Source organism: Artemia franciscana, chromosome 5, assembly GCF_032884065.1.
Source record: "Artemia franciscana chromosome 5, ASM3288406v1, whole genome shotgun sequence".
NCBI classification, from domain to species: Eukaryota; Metazoa; Arthropoda; class Branchiopoda; order Anostraca; family Artemiidae; genus Artemia; species Artemia franciscana.
In genome coordinates, this window is record NC_088867.1 from 49,688,936 (window position 1) to 49,702,158 (window position 13,223).

General features: G+C 36.1%; 1 protein-coding gene across 5 annotated transcripts in view; it reads right to left on the reverse strand.

Annotated features, from left to right (window-relative positions):
* Positions 1–13,223, reverse strand: part of LOC136027541 (anaphase-promoting complex subunit 1-like) — a 255,997-nt gene that overhangs the window by 121,357 nt on the left and 121,417 nt on the right. For all 5 annotated transcript variants that reach the window (XM_065704890.1, XM_065704889.1, XM_065704892.1 and 2 more), the window contains one exon: positions 11,004–11,211. In XM_065704890.1, coding sequence (XP_065560962.1) covers positions 11,004–11,211 — 208 coding nt within the window. The remainder of the gene's footprint in view (positions 1–11,003; positions 11,212–13,223) is intronic.

Sequence of the window (13,223 nt, forward strand, 5' to 3'; positions counted from 1 at the left end):
AGTATGATATATGAGCTGAAGTGGTTCTCTAATTCCTTTGCAGCCTATTATTTGACAAATTTCTGCCACTATACTTTACAACTTACATTTTGATCTTAAGTTCAATTTTGGACATTCCCTTCTTATGCCAAGTCCAGAAACGCTGGAAAAAGATCCCCTACTCATCAAAAACAGTTCCTTGACCTGGAGTAACATTACTGCTTATCTCTTTGAGAAGAAAAAGCTCTATATAAATGTATTAAAATGTATAATCTGCAATGTGTATTAACAATGTATTAACATTGCATTGTATTAAGATGTATAAAATGTATAAATGTATTATAACATGTATTATATGGTTATATAAAAGTAATAAGAGTTTGCTTTTCTATTATTTAAACAGTTTCTTTTTTGAAAAAAAAACACGTTTCAATTAATAACATTATTAAAACATATGGCATTGGCTATTGAAAGCCATCAAAGGGTAACAAGAACACCTTTCTACAATCAAAAACAAACATATTACTCCGTGAATTTTTTTTTAAAAGCTAAGATACGGTTTTAGCAGCACAATAAATCATATTATTTATCATGTATTAAGGATGATATATGTTTCTTTTTCTTTTGCCGAGTTCTACATGGTGGCAACTATATCAGCAATGCCAGTACACAACTAGTCTTTCAAACAGTTTCGTCTTTAGATTTTGTGTGTGTGTGTTGAACATCTTTGTTGAATATTGTTTAGTATTCTGTTTTACCAGTCTGTTATGATTAACAAGAACAAATGTAATTTTTTTTTCTTTACACCATAATCCATAGCGGCAGATACATAAAAACCTTCAATATACCACTAATATTTTCCATAACTTTGTTCCTAGATTTTATGTGTTTAAACAGCTTTTATTAGATAGGCCCATTAGTTAGGTCATTGAAAATGAACGTGCAGCGCTGACGATAACGTTATTTAAAAACGGCTGTTATTAGATAGGCCCCTTAGTGAGGTCATTAAAAATGAAAGTGCAGCGCTGACGATAACGTTATTTAAAAACGGCTTTTATTAGACAGGCCCCTTAATTAGGTCATTGAAAATGAACGTGCAGTGCTGACGATAACGTCATTTAAAAACGGTTGTTATTAGATAGGCGCCTTAGTGAAGTCGTTAAAAATGAAGGTGAAGCGCTGACGATAACGTTATTTAAAAACAGCTATTATTAGATAGGCCCCTTAGTGAGATCATTGAAAATGAACGTGCAACGCTGACGATAACGTTATTTAAAAACGGCTGTTATTAGATAGGCCCCTTAGTGAGGTCGTTAAAAATGAAGGTGTAGCGCTGACGACAACGTTATTTAAAAACGGCTACTATTAGATAGGCCACTTAGTGAGGTCATTAAAAATGAAGGTGCAGCGCTGACGATAATGTTATTTAAAACGGCTATTATTAGATAGGCCCCTTAGTGAGGTCATTAAAAATGAACGTGCACGCTGACGATAACGTTATTTAAAACGGCTATTATTAGATAGGCCCCTTAGTGAGGTCATTAAAAATGAGCGTGCAGGGCTGACGATAACGTTATTTAAAAACGGCTATTATTAGATAGGCCAATTAGTGAGGTCATTAAAAATGATCGTGCAGCGCTTGCAATAACGTTATTTAAAAAAGCATTTCCTCTAATATTCATATTTAGAAGCGTTTATTCCTGAACAAACAATGTCCAGATCCGCAACTCTTTGCTCTTCAAAATAAAAGCCTATATAATAATAATAATAATAATAATAATAACTTATTTTCACAAAAGCCAACAAACGCCGTGACAAAACGAGCAAAAAAGAAGAACCAAAAAGCAACAACGCTTAATATCAAACACATAAATGCACTAATATAATCCATCATATACCTACAAATAAAGAGCTCTATAGTTCAGTCCTAATCCAAGGAATTTCTCCAGCTTTAGAACTTTCCCAGAAGTTCTAAATATATAGATACTAGCTGTTGGGGTGGCGCTTCGCGCCACCCCAACACCTAGTTGGTAGGGCGCTTCGCGCACCACCACCCCAAGCCCCCCCGCGCGCGTTAGTCGTTACGCGCCATATTAGTTACGCGCCATTGTAGTTGTGTCCCTGTGTCCCACCTGTGAATATAGATAGATTTATATATGTGTTTCAAACTACGTAAAAATTGCGAATATACAACATTCTTGGCTTTCCCATTGTCTGTGCATATACAAAGCCGTATGTACTAATAATGACGTCATATGCAAACGCTCTTTTTACAAACAAACAAACATGCATACACACAACTCGTTTTTATATAGATAGATAGATAGATAGATGCAATACAAATTAACTGCGTAAAACTTGCGAATATACAACATTCTTCGCTGTCCAATTGTCGCTGCATATAAATAGATTGTCAGGTTTACCGACCCTCGAACATGCAACGTACAATTGTCCATGGGAAAAACAATCAGTATTAAGATCTATACCACATTTTTCTAATGATTGACCTTGAGCTTTGTTAATGGTGATTGCAAATGCTAATCGAATTGGGAATTGCAATCTTTTAAATTGAAAAGGCAGATCCGTTGGAATCATGGGAATACGAGGAATAAGAACAGCCTCACCCTCAAAAGGCCCTGTCAAGATTGTGGCCTCTATTAGGTTTTCCATTGTTTTTTTTTACGGCAAGTCGAGTGCCATTGCAAAGCTTTGGTGGGTTTATATTTCTTAAAAGTATTATTGGTACGCCTATTTTTAGTTGTAGCACGTGTGGTGGAAACCCTGAAAGATCTATGGAATTTAAAAATTCAGATGGATAATTAACTGCTTCATTTGGTTCCAAAACTGTGTGGACTGACTTGTAAAGGACTGCCTGGTCTCGAATCTTGGTCAAAACAATATTGTTGATTTCGTGGACGTCTATATTTTTGGGTGCGAGAATCGCTAATTCACTTAGCCATTTATTATTTTTATAATTTTTTAGAATATTCGGAAATACTTTTTCAATCAATTCATTTTTGGACGTCACTAAATTACAGAAATCAGCAGGTAGTTGTATACGTCCTGAAATTGAGTCTACCGGGAGCTTTCCGTTTCCAATTGCCAGCAATTGATCTGAAAATGTTTGACCAGAGTCATCGTTTTGCAATCGGACACGCATATTTGTAGTTAATTTTAATATTTTTACGTGTGCCCATAAATTAGAATTTTTCAGGCAAGCATTCATTTCGTCTGCAGGAGTTGATCTAGGTATTATAGGTAATGTTTGCCTGAAATCTCCCGCAAGCAATATTAATGTGCTGCCAAAGGGTTTCGACTTCCCTCTCAAATCTTTCAAGCATTGATCCAGAGCCTCGAGCGATTTTTTGTGTGCCATTGTGCACTCATCCCAAATAATAAGTTTGCATTGCTGCAATACTTTACCCATCCCAGATGATTTGGAAATATTGCACGTGGGAGTTTCTGTAGAATGCAAATTCAGAGGCAATTTCAAAGCGGAATGAGCAGTTCTTCCACCAGGCAGCAATGTTGCGGCTATTCCGGACGACGCAATTGCCAACGTTATATCATTTTTTGATCGAATTGATGCCAGAATCAGTTTTATCACAAATGTTTTACCAGTACCTCCTGGCGCATCCAAAAAGAAAATTTCTCCAACGTTGTTATCGACACAATGCATTATCGTATCATAAATGTCTTTTTGTTCCGACGTTAACTTGGAAATGTTATTTTGTACATACGACAATAGATCACTCGTACTGTAACTTTGTTCACGATCCAATTCTACACATGTCGAAACAGCAGCGATACGGTTAGGTGAAGGCATTCCCAAATCCTGAAGAGGTTTGTTTGCCATACGTACGCACAAATCTTCTATAATAACTAAAGTGTAGTTATAAATTTCTGATGTAAAATCAAAAGTCATATCTGACGTCTCTAACTGTTTTCGATGGAGTATATCTTCGGACATTTTTGACTTATATTTTTCCCATAACTCTGTAGGAGCTGATGGAGAGCAAGTTGTTAAAATGATGCACGAATTTGACTTGGGGTTGACGTTTCGCACGCGTCATTGATGCAGTTATCCCAGTGTTGGTCATTCTCCAATAAATTCAGAGCTTGGCATGCACTACGGTAAGTGTCATGTATAGTACCGTTTACAGTTCTCAAATACTCAAAGGATGTCGGACCGGGTATATTCACCAAAAGCAGGCGTAGAAAGAAGCATTCATGTTGATTGGGGTGAACGGTGTAGAGTCTTCCTATCGTGGTATCTTTGAAGATGGTAGGTTGGCCGTCGACTGACTTACCCTGTTTTCGACGTTCAAATACTTTATTTTTAGTATTCCACGTGTAATACGAAGGCACTTCAGTATACAGCAGTTTTTTTGCAAAAGAATCATTTTTGCAAAGCGAAAAAAAAGCTGTTAATGTTGTATCCGGTGGATTCAGGACTCTTTGTTGCACGTTGGTTTCCGTGAAATAAACACGTTGACCATTCTGTAAATGTACCGCTAAGTGAACAGCAGCTGGACTACGTTCATGTATCGGAAATGAAAGAATTCGCCAAACAGCTTCATTACTGCTTATGTATCTTCCAGCCTGATATTGTACGATTTCGTCAAAATCTTTGATTTCGGGCTGTGATATATCGTGGTATCTTTGAAGATGGTAGGTTGGCCGTCGACTGACATACCCTGTTTTCGACGTTCAAATACTTTATTTTTAGTATTCCACGTGTAATACGAAGGAACTTCAGTATATAGCAGTTTTTTTGCAAAAGAATCATTTTTGCAAAGCGAAAAAAAGCTGTTAATGTTGTATCCGGTGGATTCAGGACTCTTTGTTGCACGTTGGTTTCCGTGAAATAAACACGTTGACCATTCTGTAAATGTACCGCTAAGTGAACAACAGCTGGACTACGTTCATGTATCGGAAATGAAGGAATTCGCCAAACAGCTTCATTACTGCTTATGTATCTTCCAGCCTGATATTGTACGATTTCGTCGAAATCTTTGATTTCGGGCTGTGATAATAATGGGGAATATGGAACAACCCACTGGTTATCTACTTCGATGGTGGTACCGTTACGCTTCTTTATTATTGCTGTTTTACCGCCATCTTCAGTAGATCTTCTTCTATATTGTGGGTAACCATCATTGCCAGTAATTGTGTTTGATACTAAAAGTCGAGGATATTGCTTTGTGCACCTTCCTTTGGCCATGCATGGTGAATTTTCGTTCAGTGCACCGCAAGGTCCATGTATCATATTTTTTACTATAATATCATGTAACCCCTTATCGACATTTTTATCAGGTATTTCAGCGGAAATCACATGATCAATTTCGTTCGAAGTAATTTTTTATGTAGCAAGATTAGTATATGTGGGTGTGGCAAACCTCGTTTTTGCCATTCCACTGAGTACATCCAGCATCGCAACGACCCAAACACTTCAAGTTTTACTATGTAGTTTATCAGTGATTTCAACTTTTGCCGGAAGACACGGGCCGTAATGTCATGCCTATGAACCGCCGATTGTCCTTGAAGTAAAAGCTGCAGTATCTCGTCCCAAGATTGATTACATGTAAATGTAATAAATAAATCTGGACGACCATAGAGACGAACATACGCAATAGCATCTTGAGCATATTCATGCATATGACGGGGACTGCCAGCATATGACGAAGGTAAAATTGTTAATCTTCCAACGTTTGTGGTATTACCGTCATTTATAACTGCATCTCGCAAATGAATGTATTGTTCAGAGCGGAGCTTGGTCTGATTCAGGCGGATATATAGCAAACGTTCTGATTCAATTTTAGCATACATATCAACGACAAATTGGTGAAACAATTCACGGCATTTTAAAATATAATTTTCTTCATCCTGCCAAATCATTAGTCTATAGGAATAATAATGCATTGCACTGCATTTCTTATTCATTTCTTTGTTAGTGGCTGGATTCATCAATTTAATATTAAAGTAATAGCCGTCGGCTCCATCCCAAAAAATGATAGGATATTGTAGGGCATCGTAGCATCGATGAGTTTCAGCAATTCTTAACAACTGAGCGTTTCGCTTATGAAGAATAATATCTCGAGGTAAAAACTGATCACCGACCATAACGATTGCCACTTCGTCGATAGTTGGAGCATTGTATCTACGCACATGTTGGCCAGGAGGCGTTTTGTCAGCGGAAATAACAATTTTATGCGTATCAGTAGGCATCAAATCGATGGCTGTTTTGAACAGACGCACTAAATTATTATTTTCGTGGAAAAGATGTTGCAATTGGGAAACGATTGTCCTTTCAACGTTGGGAGAAATTTCGCAACGTGCATTCAATTCAGAATTTCTATCACTGATGAAGTACAATTGTAAAAATTTATGATTCTCGCCTGAGAATGGTAGAAGGGACCCTGCTCTATGATAAATTTGCCCTTTTACTTTGAAAGTAGACATAAATTGATCTGGATTTTCGATTTGGGCTCCAAACGACGTCATTTGGAAACATGAGTTGTATTTTCTGATTTGTGACAAAAAACGCTTAGATTCTGACGTAGTTCCAGTAAGGAAAGTCTTCAATGGCTCTGGTGGTGCAGCCAATAGAGGAAGTTTAACTTTTCCTGAGGCGCAACACATTCCCATTGTTTCACCATTGAATTTCAAGGCCTTGCAATAGGGACAAATTTTAGACATTGTCCCGATTTGAACACATCTACTCAAGCTATAATCATCGACTGGGTTGTACCTGAATGCCAGGCGATAACTTTCAGGTTGCTCTGATTCCTCGGCACGCTTTCTTTTCTTACTTTCTCTATCAGCAGCAAGCCTGATTTCTTGCTGTTCTTGTGATTCCTCGGCACGCTTTCTTTTCTTACTTTCTCTATCAGCAGCAAGCCTGATTTTTTGCTGTTCTTGTAATTCCTCGGCACGCCTTCTTTTTTCACTTTCTCTTTTAGCAGCAAGTCTGCTTCCGCGTTGCTCTGGTAGTTCCTCGGCACGCTTTCTGTTCTTTCTTTCTCTATCAGCCTCAAGCCTGTTTCCTTGCTGTTCTTTTGATTCCTCGGCACGCTTTCTGTTCTTTCTTTCTCTATCAGCCTCAAGCCTGTTTCCTTGCTGTTCTTTTGATTCCTCGGCACGCTTTCTGTTCTTTCTTTCTCTATCAGCCTCAAGCCTGTTTCCTTGCTGTTCTTTTGATTCCTCGGCACGCTTTCTTTTCTGACTTTCTCTATCAGCAGCAAGTTTTTTGGCATAGACTCTTTGAGCATCTTCATCGGCTTTTGCCATTGTAAGTTCATCAGTCATTTTAAACTTAAACATTAATAGATTTCTACGTGAACATATGTCTTAAATATCTTGAATGACGTCACCGTCGTAGCAAAAATGACGACAACTAACTTGATGACGTCAGTCAACACAGAAACATGACGTCACCTGACAGACAGACAGACACACAGACAGACAACTTATTTTTATATATATAGATATATGTTTATTTCTTGTTCTTTTCTGTATTATTGGATTTTTTTTGTCCCCTTCCCTTTTTTTCTGACTTGTATTTGTTCAAGTTTAGTTTGACCGATTTTTTTTTGTTTGACTCATAATTTGATTATTCATTATTATGAGTGTTTTTTGCTTTGTTTGCTTTGTTAGTCGACTCCGAAGTCCGAATTCGGCCCTTTGAGGGCTTGTGATAATGATCTTTTTGAAATAAATATCTTATCTTATCCCTACATCTTTTTATTCTTATAGAATGATTTTATCACAGCTTTCATACTTTTATTATCGTTTTACCGTAGTTTTGTACAAACAACTTTTCTTTTTCAAGAGTAATATAAACTGATTGACAAAAAAAAAAATTGAAGGAATTTTTTTTTAGTTATTGGAAAAATACCTACGTACGTTTTCATATTTACTTGCAATTCAAAGCATAGTAAAACAATAATAATAATAATGAACCTGGTCATTGTAGTAATAAACCTACTAAAGAAAGTAAAAACTTAATTCTTTATCGTTGTACTATACAAATTTGTTTCAAACAATACACAAAATAAAACTAATACTAAGCTTCTTCCAATTTCTCAAGAAACTGGAATTGGAATTTGCGCCCCATCCTCCTTAGATATATTATCTAACACATTTCTTGTTTATACCTAGAATCATAAGCTATGTCTCCAGTCAAGTACAAATGCCATAATTTATTTCGGGGTAGGCTGATTGGAATAAATTGAAAAAAAACTGTAAATTAGAAGGATAATAGAGAAAACTGTAGGCAAAATATCGGAATTCTGATAAAGATAATTCTGATAGAGAATATTTGATTATTTGGATAAATGGGCTCAAGGTCCTTAATTTCCAAGAATAAAAGAAACATTAAATTATTATCACCTATGCCATTTCTGCTCAGAGAGAAGATGAGAGGAATTTCCCCCTGAGATCTGTCTGAAGGACCCCCCCACCCCCAGGAAAATGTAAATGTAGTTGCATAGAAATATACTTTTTTGCGACTTAACCACTGCTTTTTCCCGAAATGCCCATTGTGTTTCCGCCTATGATCCTGACTATTATACTACACAAAAAATGAAACGTCGCAAACCAAGTCTACAGCTTTTTCAGTAGATTAGATCTTTTTTTAAGTTGTCCAATTACGGAAACAAGATTTTCAACAGTACTACAATATTGCTTTTCATAACACGTTACTACTATTACTACTACTAACAACTCACTACAGCTCTAGGCCTCCTAAGGCCAACGCAGCAGTGGCTGCTACTCCTCCACCCCAATCTATTCAACACTGTTTCCTCCTTTCCATGAAGTAGCAAATATCCTTTAGATCCTTCCTTATGACCTCTTCCCTCCCGATTCGAGAGTAACAGCTTTTGTTCTGCCCCAGATGGATGGCCAAAAAGAACTTGTTTCTAATTTTTTTCAAAATATTGGTTCAGCATCAACGTGTTTCTAAAGATTTTTTTTTTGCGAAAAAAAGTGGGAATATTTGGTCAAATATGCTTGAGAACTAAGGCTAAAATCTGTTTAATCTTTCAAAAAAGGCTCGCTAATCGCTTCTTTTTAATTGAGTTATCAAAGCAAACGTGTTTTGGACATCCCATTGTCACATTGTCAAAAAAAAACTTTCAATAGTTAGTTAATAGACGACCGAACACATTTTGTATGTTTTTTTTTTCTACTAAGAGAGTTTTCCCGGTAAATTAAATTTATTTGTAATCAGAATATATTATATTCTAAAAACAATTGTAGTGAGGCAAGATGTCAATTCATTAAGCAAGTTCTATTTTAACATGACGAGTAGTAAACACACATCCCAATTCACAAGCAAATAATTTCTTAGACAAGATCAGAATAACTTTCAATTTACAAATGTAATAAAAATATAACGAAAACGGGTAGAATCTTTTAATAAGACGGTATTTAAAAAAAAAAATTAATACAAAAATAAAAAAAGTCCGAAAATTTCGCCTTCACATCCGGAAGCTTTTATCAACAGAAAAAAAAACTCGCCTAAACCTTTTCTAAGGTACCGAAACGACATTCTACGAGACGCACTTCTTTGCAATATCCACGAAGCAAAGATACTGACAAGAAAATTTGCAAGTCTGATAGCAATATGAGCTGTAACTGTGATTACAGCCAAAATTTTTGCTAAATAGCCTTCAATTCCTTGCGCAACCTGAAAAAAGAAGCTATTTCCTCTAAGTTTAGAAAAAGACTTTTTACCATAGATAGATTATAGACTATGTTTATTCGACAGATTAAGGAGCTTTCTCCGTCTTTCGTGGAGGAGGAAATCATTGATGATTAGCACACCTTCACTCATACGTTAACGGTTGACAGCGCATAGCCTATTCCCTCATCTAATACCATTTTTTTTGGGGAGGGGCAGTTTTTGTCACTTTTACAGACAAAGTTATCTACATCTGTTGTTATCAATGGCAGAAAAATGTTCAATAGTAAAAAAAAAAAACTATAACATGTCAAACTGATCTGCTTTTCCGGAGCACTTCTGAAATAGCTTATGGCGTCCCTCGGGGATCTGTTCGTGGCCCCGTTTTATTCCTTATTTATATTAATGATTGGATTTCGGCAGTCAAAAACACCAGGCCTCTAGCATGCTGCAAGCTGTGTCATCCTGATGTTCTTTCGTGTTCCGATTCTACTTCTAAGAAAATTTTCTTCTTGCTTTTGCTAATGACACCAATCTTGGGACTTAAGAAGACGGAATGTGATATCAGGTCTAACCTCGTGGCAATATTCAAGAGAGTAATTTCATGGTATGATGCGAATTTATTTGGCCTTGAATATTGGCAAGTCATATTTTCTTATATTTTCACGAATTCGTATAGCTTTTCCTCAGCTTACACACCTTCAGGTGTCTCACGGCTCCTTGTGCAGATCAGAAAATTGGGTGGCCCGGTTTCTTGGTATCCTACTTGATGAAAGGCTTTCATTTGGACACCATATAGCCATGATTAGGGTTAAGGTTTCATGGAGTTTGGGTATCATTTGAAAACTCAGACACACATTTCCTGGATCTATTCTGAAGCTTCTTTTTTCTGCCTTGTCCAGTCATATCTTTCGTATTGCCCCATTGTATGGATGTCTACTTTTCCTTCTATACTGCAATCACTTTCTGTCATGCATAATAAAGCATGGAGCCTTTCGAGAGGGAACAAGAATATTTTATTTTCAACCTAAAACCAACGAATGGTTTGAGGGTTATAAAAGTATATGCACGTAAATATAGCTGCTTAAAAAAAAACAACAAAATTGTGCTTGTTAACCCTTGCAAAAATACATTAAAATATTTATGCAGTGCGATTTTTTTTATGAAGTTACATATGCGTGTATAAAGAAAAATGCAACAGACGCTGTACAAAAAACAAAAAGAAAAGCGAAAGAAAAAGTCGCGATTAGACAAAATCCAATATGGTAAAGGTATTACTATCTTATTTTATTTACTTTTGATTATAAGAGATTCACTTTGTACATTAATTAAAACTTACCCTTTTGAAGGCTGTCTTTAGAAAAAATGCTCCTATCTGAGGTTGATTTGTGCTTCGCTGATAAGAAGGAATCATAAGCAGGAGATAGGCCAATGGACTTAGGTAAATTGGGAGGGACGATTCTCGATATCCTTACAGAGCCAGAGTAGAGTGAAATGCTGCTTTCACCTTGTACCAGAGGATCTAATACGAGCACCATTTTCAATTCCTAGAGAACAAATAAAGTCACTACAAGAAGGAGCCCAGAGGGGTAGGACGGGTGACGAGCCCCCTTTTCCTTATAGAAGCTTTATCTAAAGAAAAAAAAAAAACAACAGAAAACCTTATAAGCGTTTTTTAGGTATTATTTAACCAAAAAATAATCAGTGTCGTTCAAATGTATTACATAAAAACAAGTAAATAAAAATGACTCGTTAAATAAGGGTACTTAAGGATGATTAAATTAAAAAAAAAAAAACAAGATTTTTCAACTGAAAGTAAGTAGCAACTTTAAAACTTAAACGAACAGAAATTATTACGTATATGAGGGTGCGCCCCCTCGTCAATACCTCGCCCGTTACGATAAAGTTCGAATTTTGTTCCAATTCTTTAAGAATGACACCTGAATCATTCAGACTGTTTAATTAGAATAAATAGCTCTTTTGAAAGTATTAAGAAAAACTCTAGCGTAAAGAGTGAGGTATTGACGAGGGGTCGCACCCCCACATATATGTAATAATTTCTGTTCATTCTAAGTTTTAATGTTACTCTTTATTTAATTTTTGATCGTTTTTTAAATAATGCTGTGAAAACCGGCGCCCCTTCATGGAAAATTCTCTTCCCCCATGACAAATTCCTCCATAGAAAGATTCTCCCACGTAATCCTCTCCCCTGGCCCCCCAACTAGAAAAACCCCCCTGAAAAATTTTGCATGGTTCCCAATACCCAATCCTACATGTAAACAATGGGCAAAGTTCACAACTTGCAGTTCTTCCCCCGGGGACTGTGGGGATGGAGCCGTACTCAAAGATATGGTTACTAGATTGTTCGACTATCCTGAACAAAATGGCAATCTCAAAATTTTGATCCGGTGACTTTGGCAAAAAAATGATCGTTGGAGGGGGCCAAGTTGCCCTCCAATCTTTTTGGTCACTTAAAAAGGGCATTAAAACTTTTAATTTCCGTTCAAATGAGCTTACTTGCAACATTCTAGGACCACTGGGTCGATACGATCAAAACTGAAAAAAAAAATTAGCAGGCATCGGTGATCTTTCTTCTTGCAAAAATTTAAAAAACTCCACATTTTTGCAGAAAGGAGCTTGAAACCTCAGCAATACGGTTCTCTGATACACTGAATCTGATGGTGTGATTTTCATTAAAATTCTATGACTTTTAAGGGGTGTTTTCCCCTTCTTTTGAAAATAAGGTAAATTTTCTCAGGTTCGTAACTTTTGATGAGTAGGACTAAACTTGATGAAACTTGTACATTTAAAATCGGCATAAAAATCCGATTCTTTTGTTGTATCTATTGGGATCAAAGTTCCGTTTTTTAGAATTTCGGTCACTAATTAGCGTAGTCGCTCCTTACTTACACAAACAGTTTTACTATGCAAAGACATGTAATTCACTCACTGGGGAAAATCTAAAATAACATTTACAAATTATAGCAGGATTTTGGCAAACAATTTACTCATTTGGGGAACAAAATTAAATGATTATAACAGTGGAGCACCAGCAATCGCCCTGTGAAGTTAATTCTTTTTATACATATATAATGAAGTTCTCTTTTAATGAACCGTTTTTTTAGAAGCTTTATTGGAATAATTGGAAAAGCAAAAAATTTAATGAATTTAAACTAGTAAATTAAACTAGATGGGGAATTAAACTAGCAAACTTTAAAATTCCCTTACTTTTGAAAAGTAAATTTTCTGGGTGAGCTGGCTTTTCATAATGAGTTGGCACTCTCATAATGAGTTCTCTTCTTTCAAAACTTACGATTGAATTGAAAAAAAGGTCTATGGACCGTTTTTACATGGATTGTGCTTTCTTTTACGTTTTCGATTTTGTTTGTGACCTTTGTGTTTCCTTTTCTTTTTTACTAAGGTTTGTAATTTATTGTGCTTTTGACTGGAGTAAAGTATTGTGTTGTTTCAAACCATGTCAAAAAAATTGTCATTACAGTAGTTTCTGGGGTTAAAATCTTATTTAGAATGTTAAGAATTGGGTCCTTTTTGGATATTC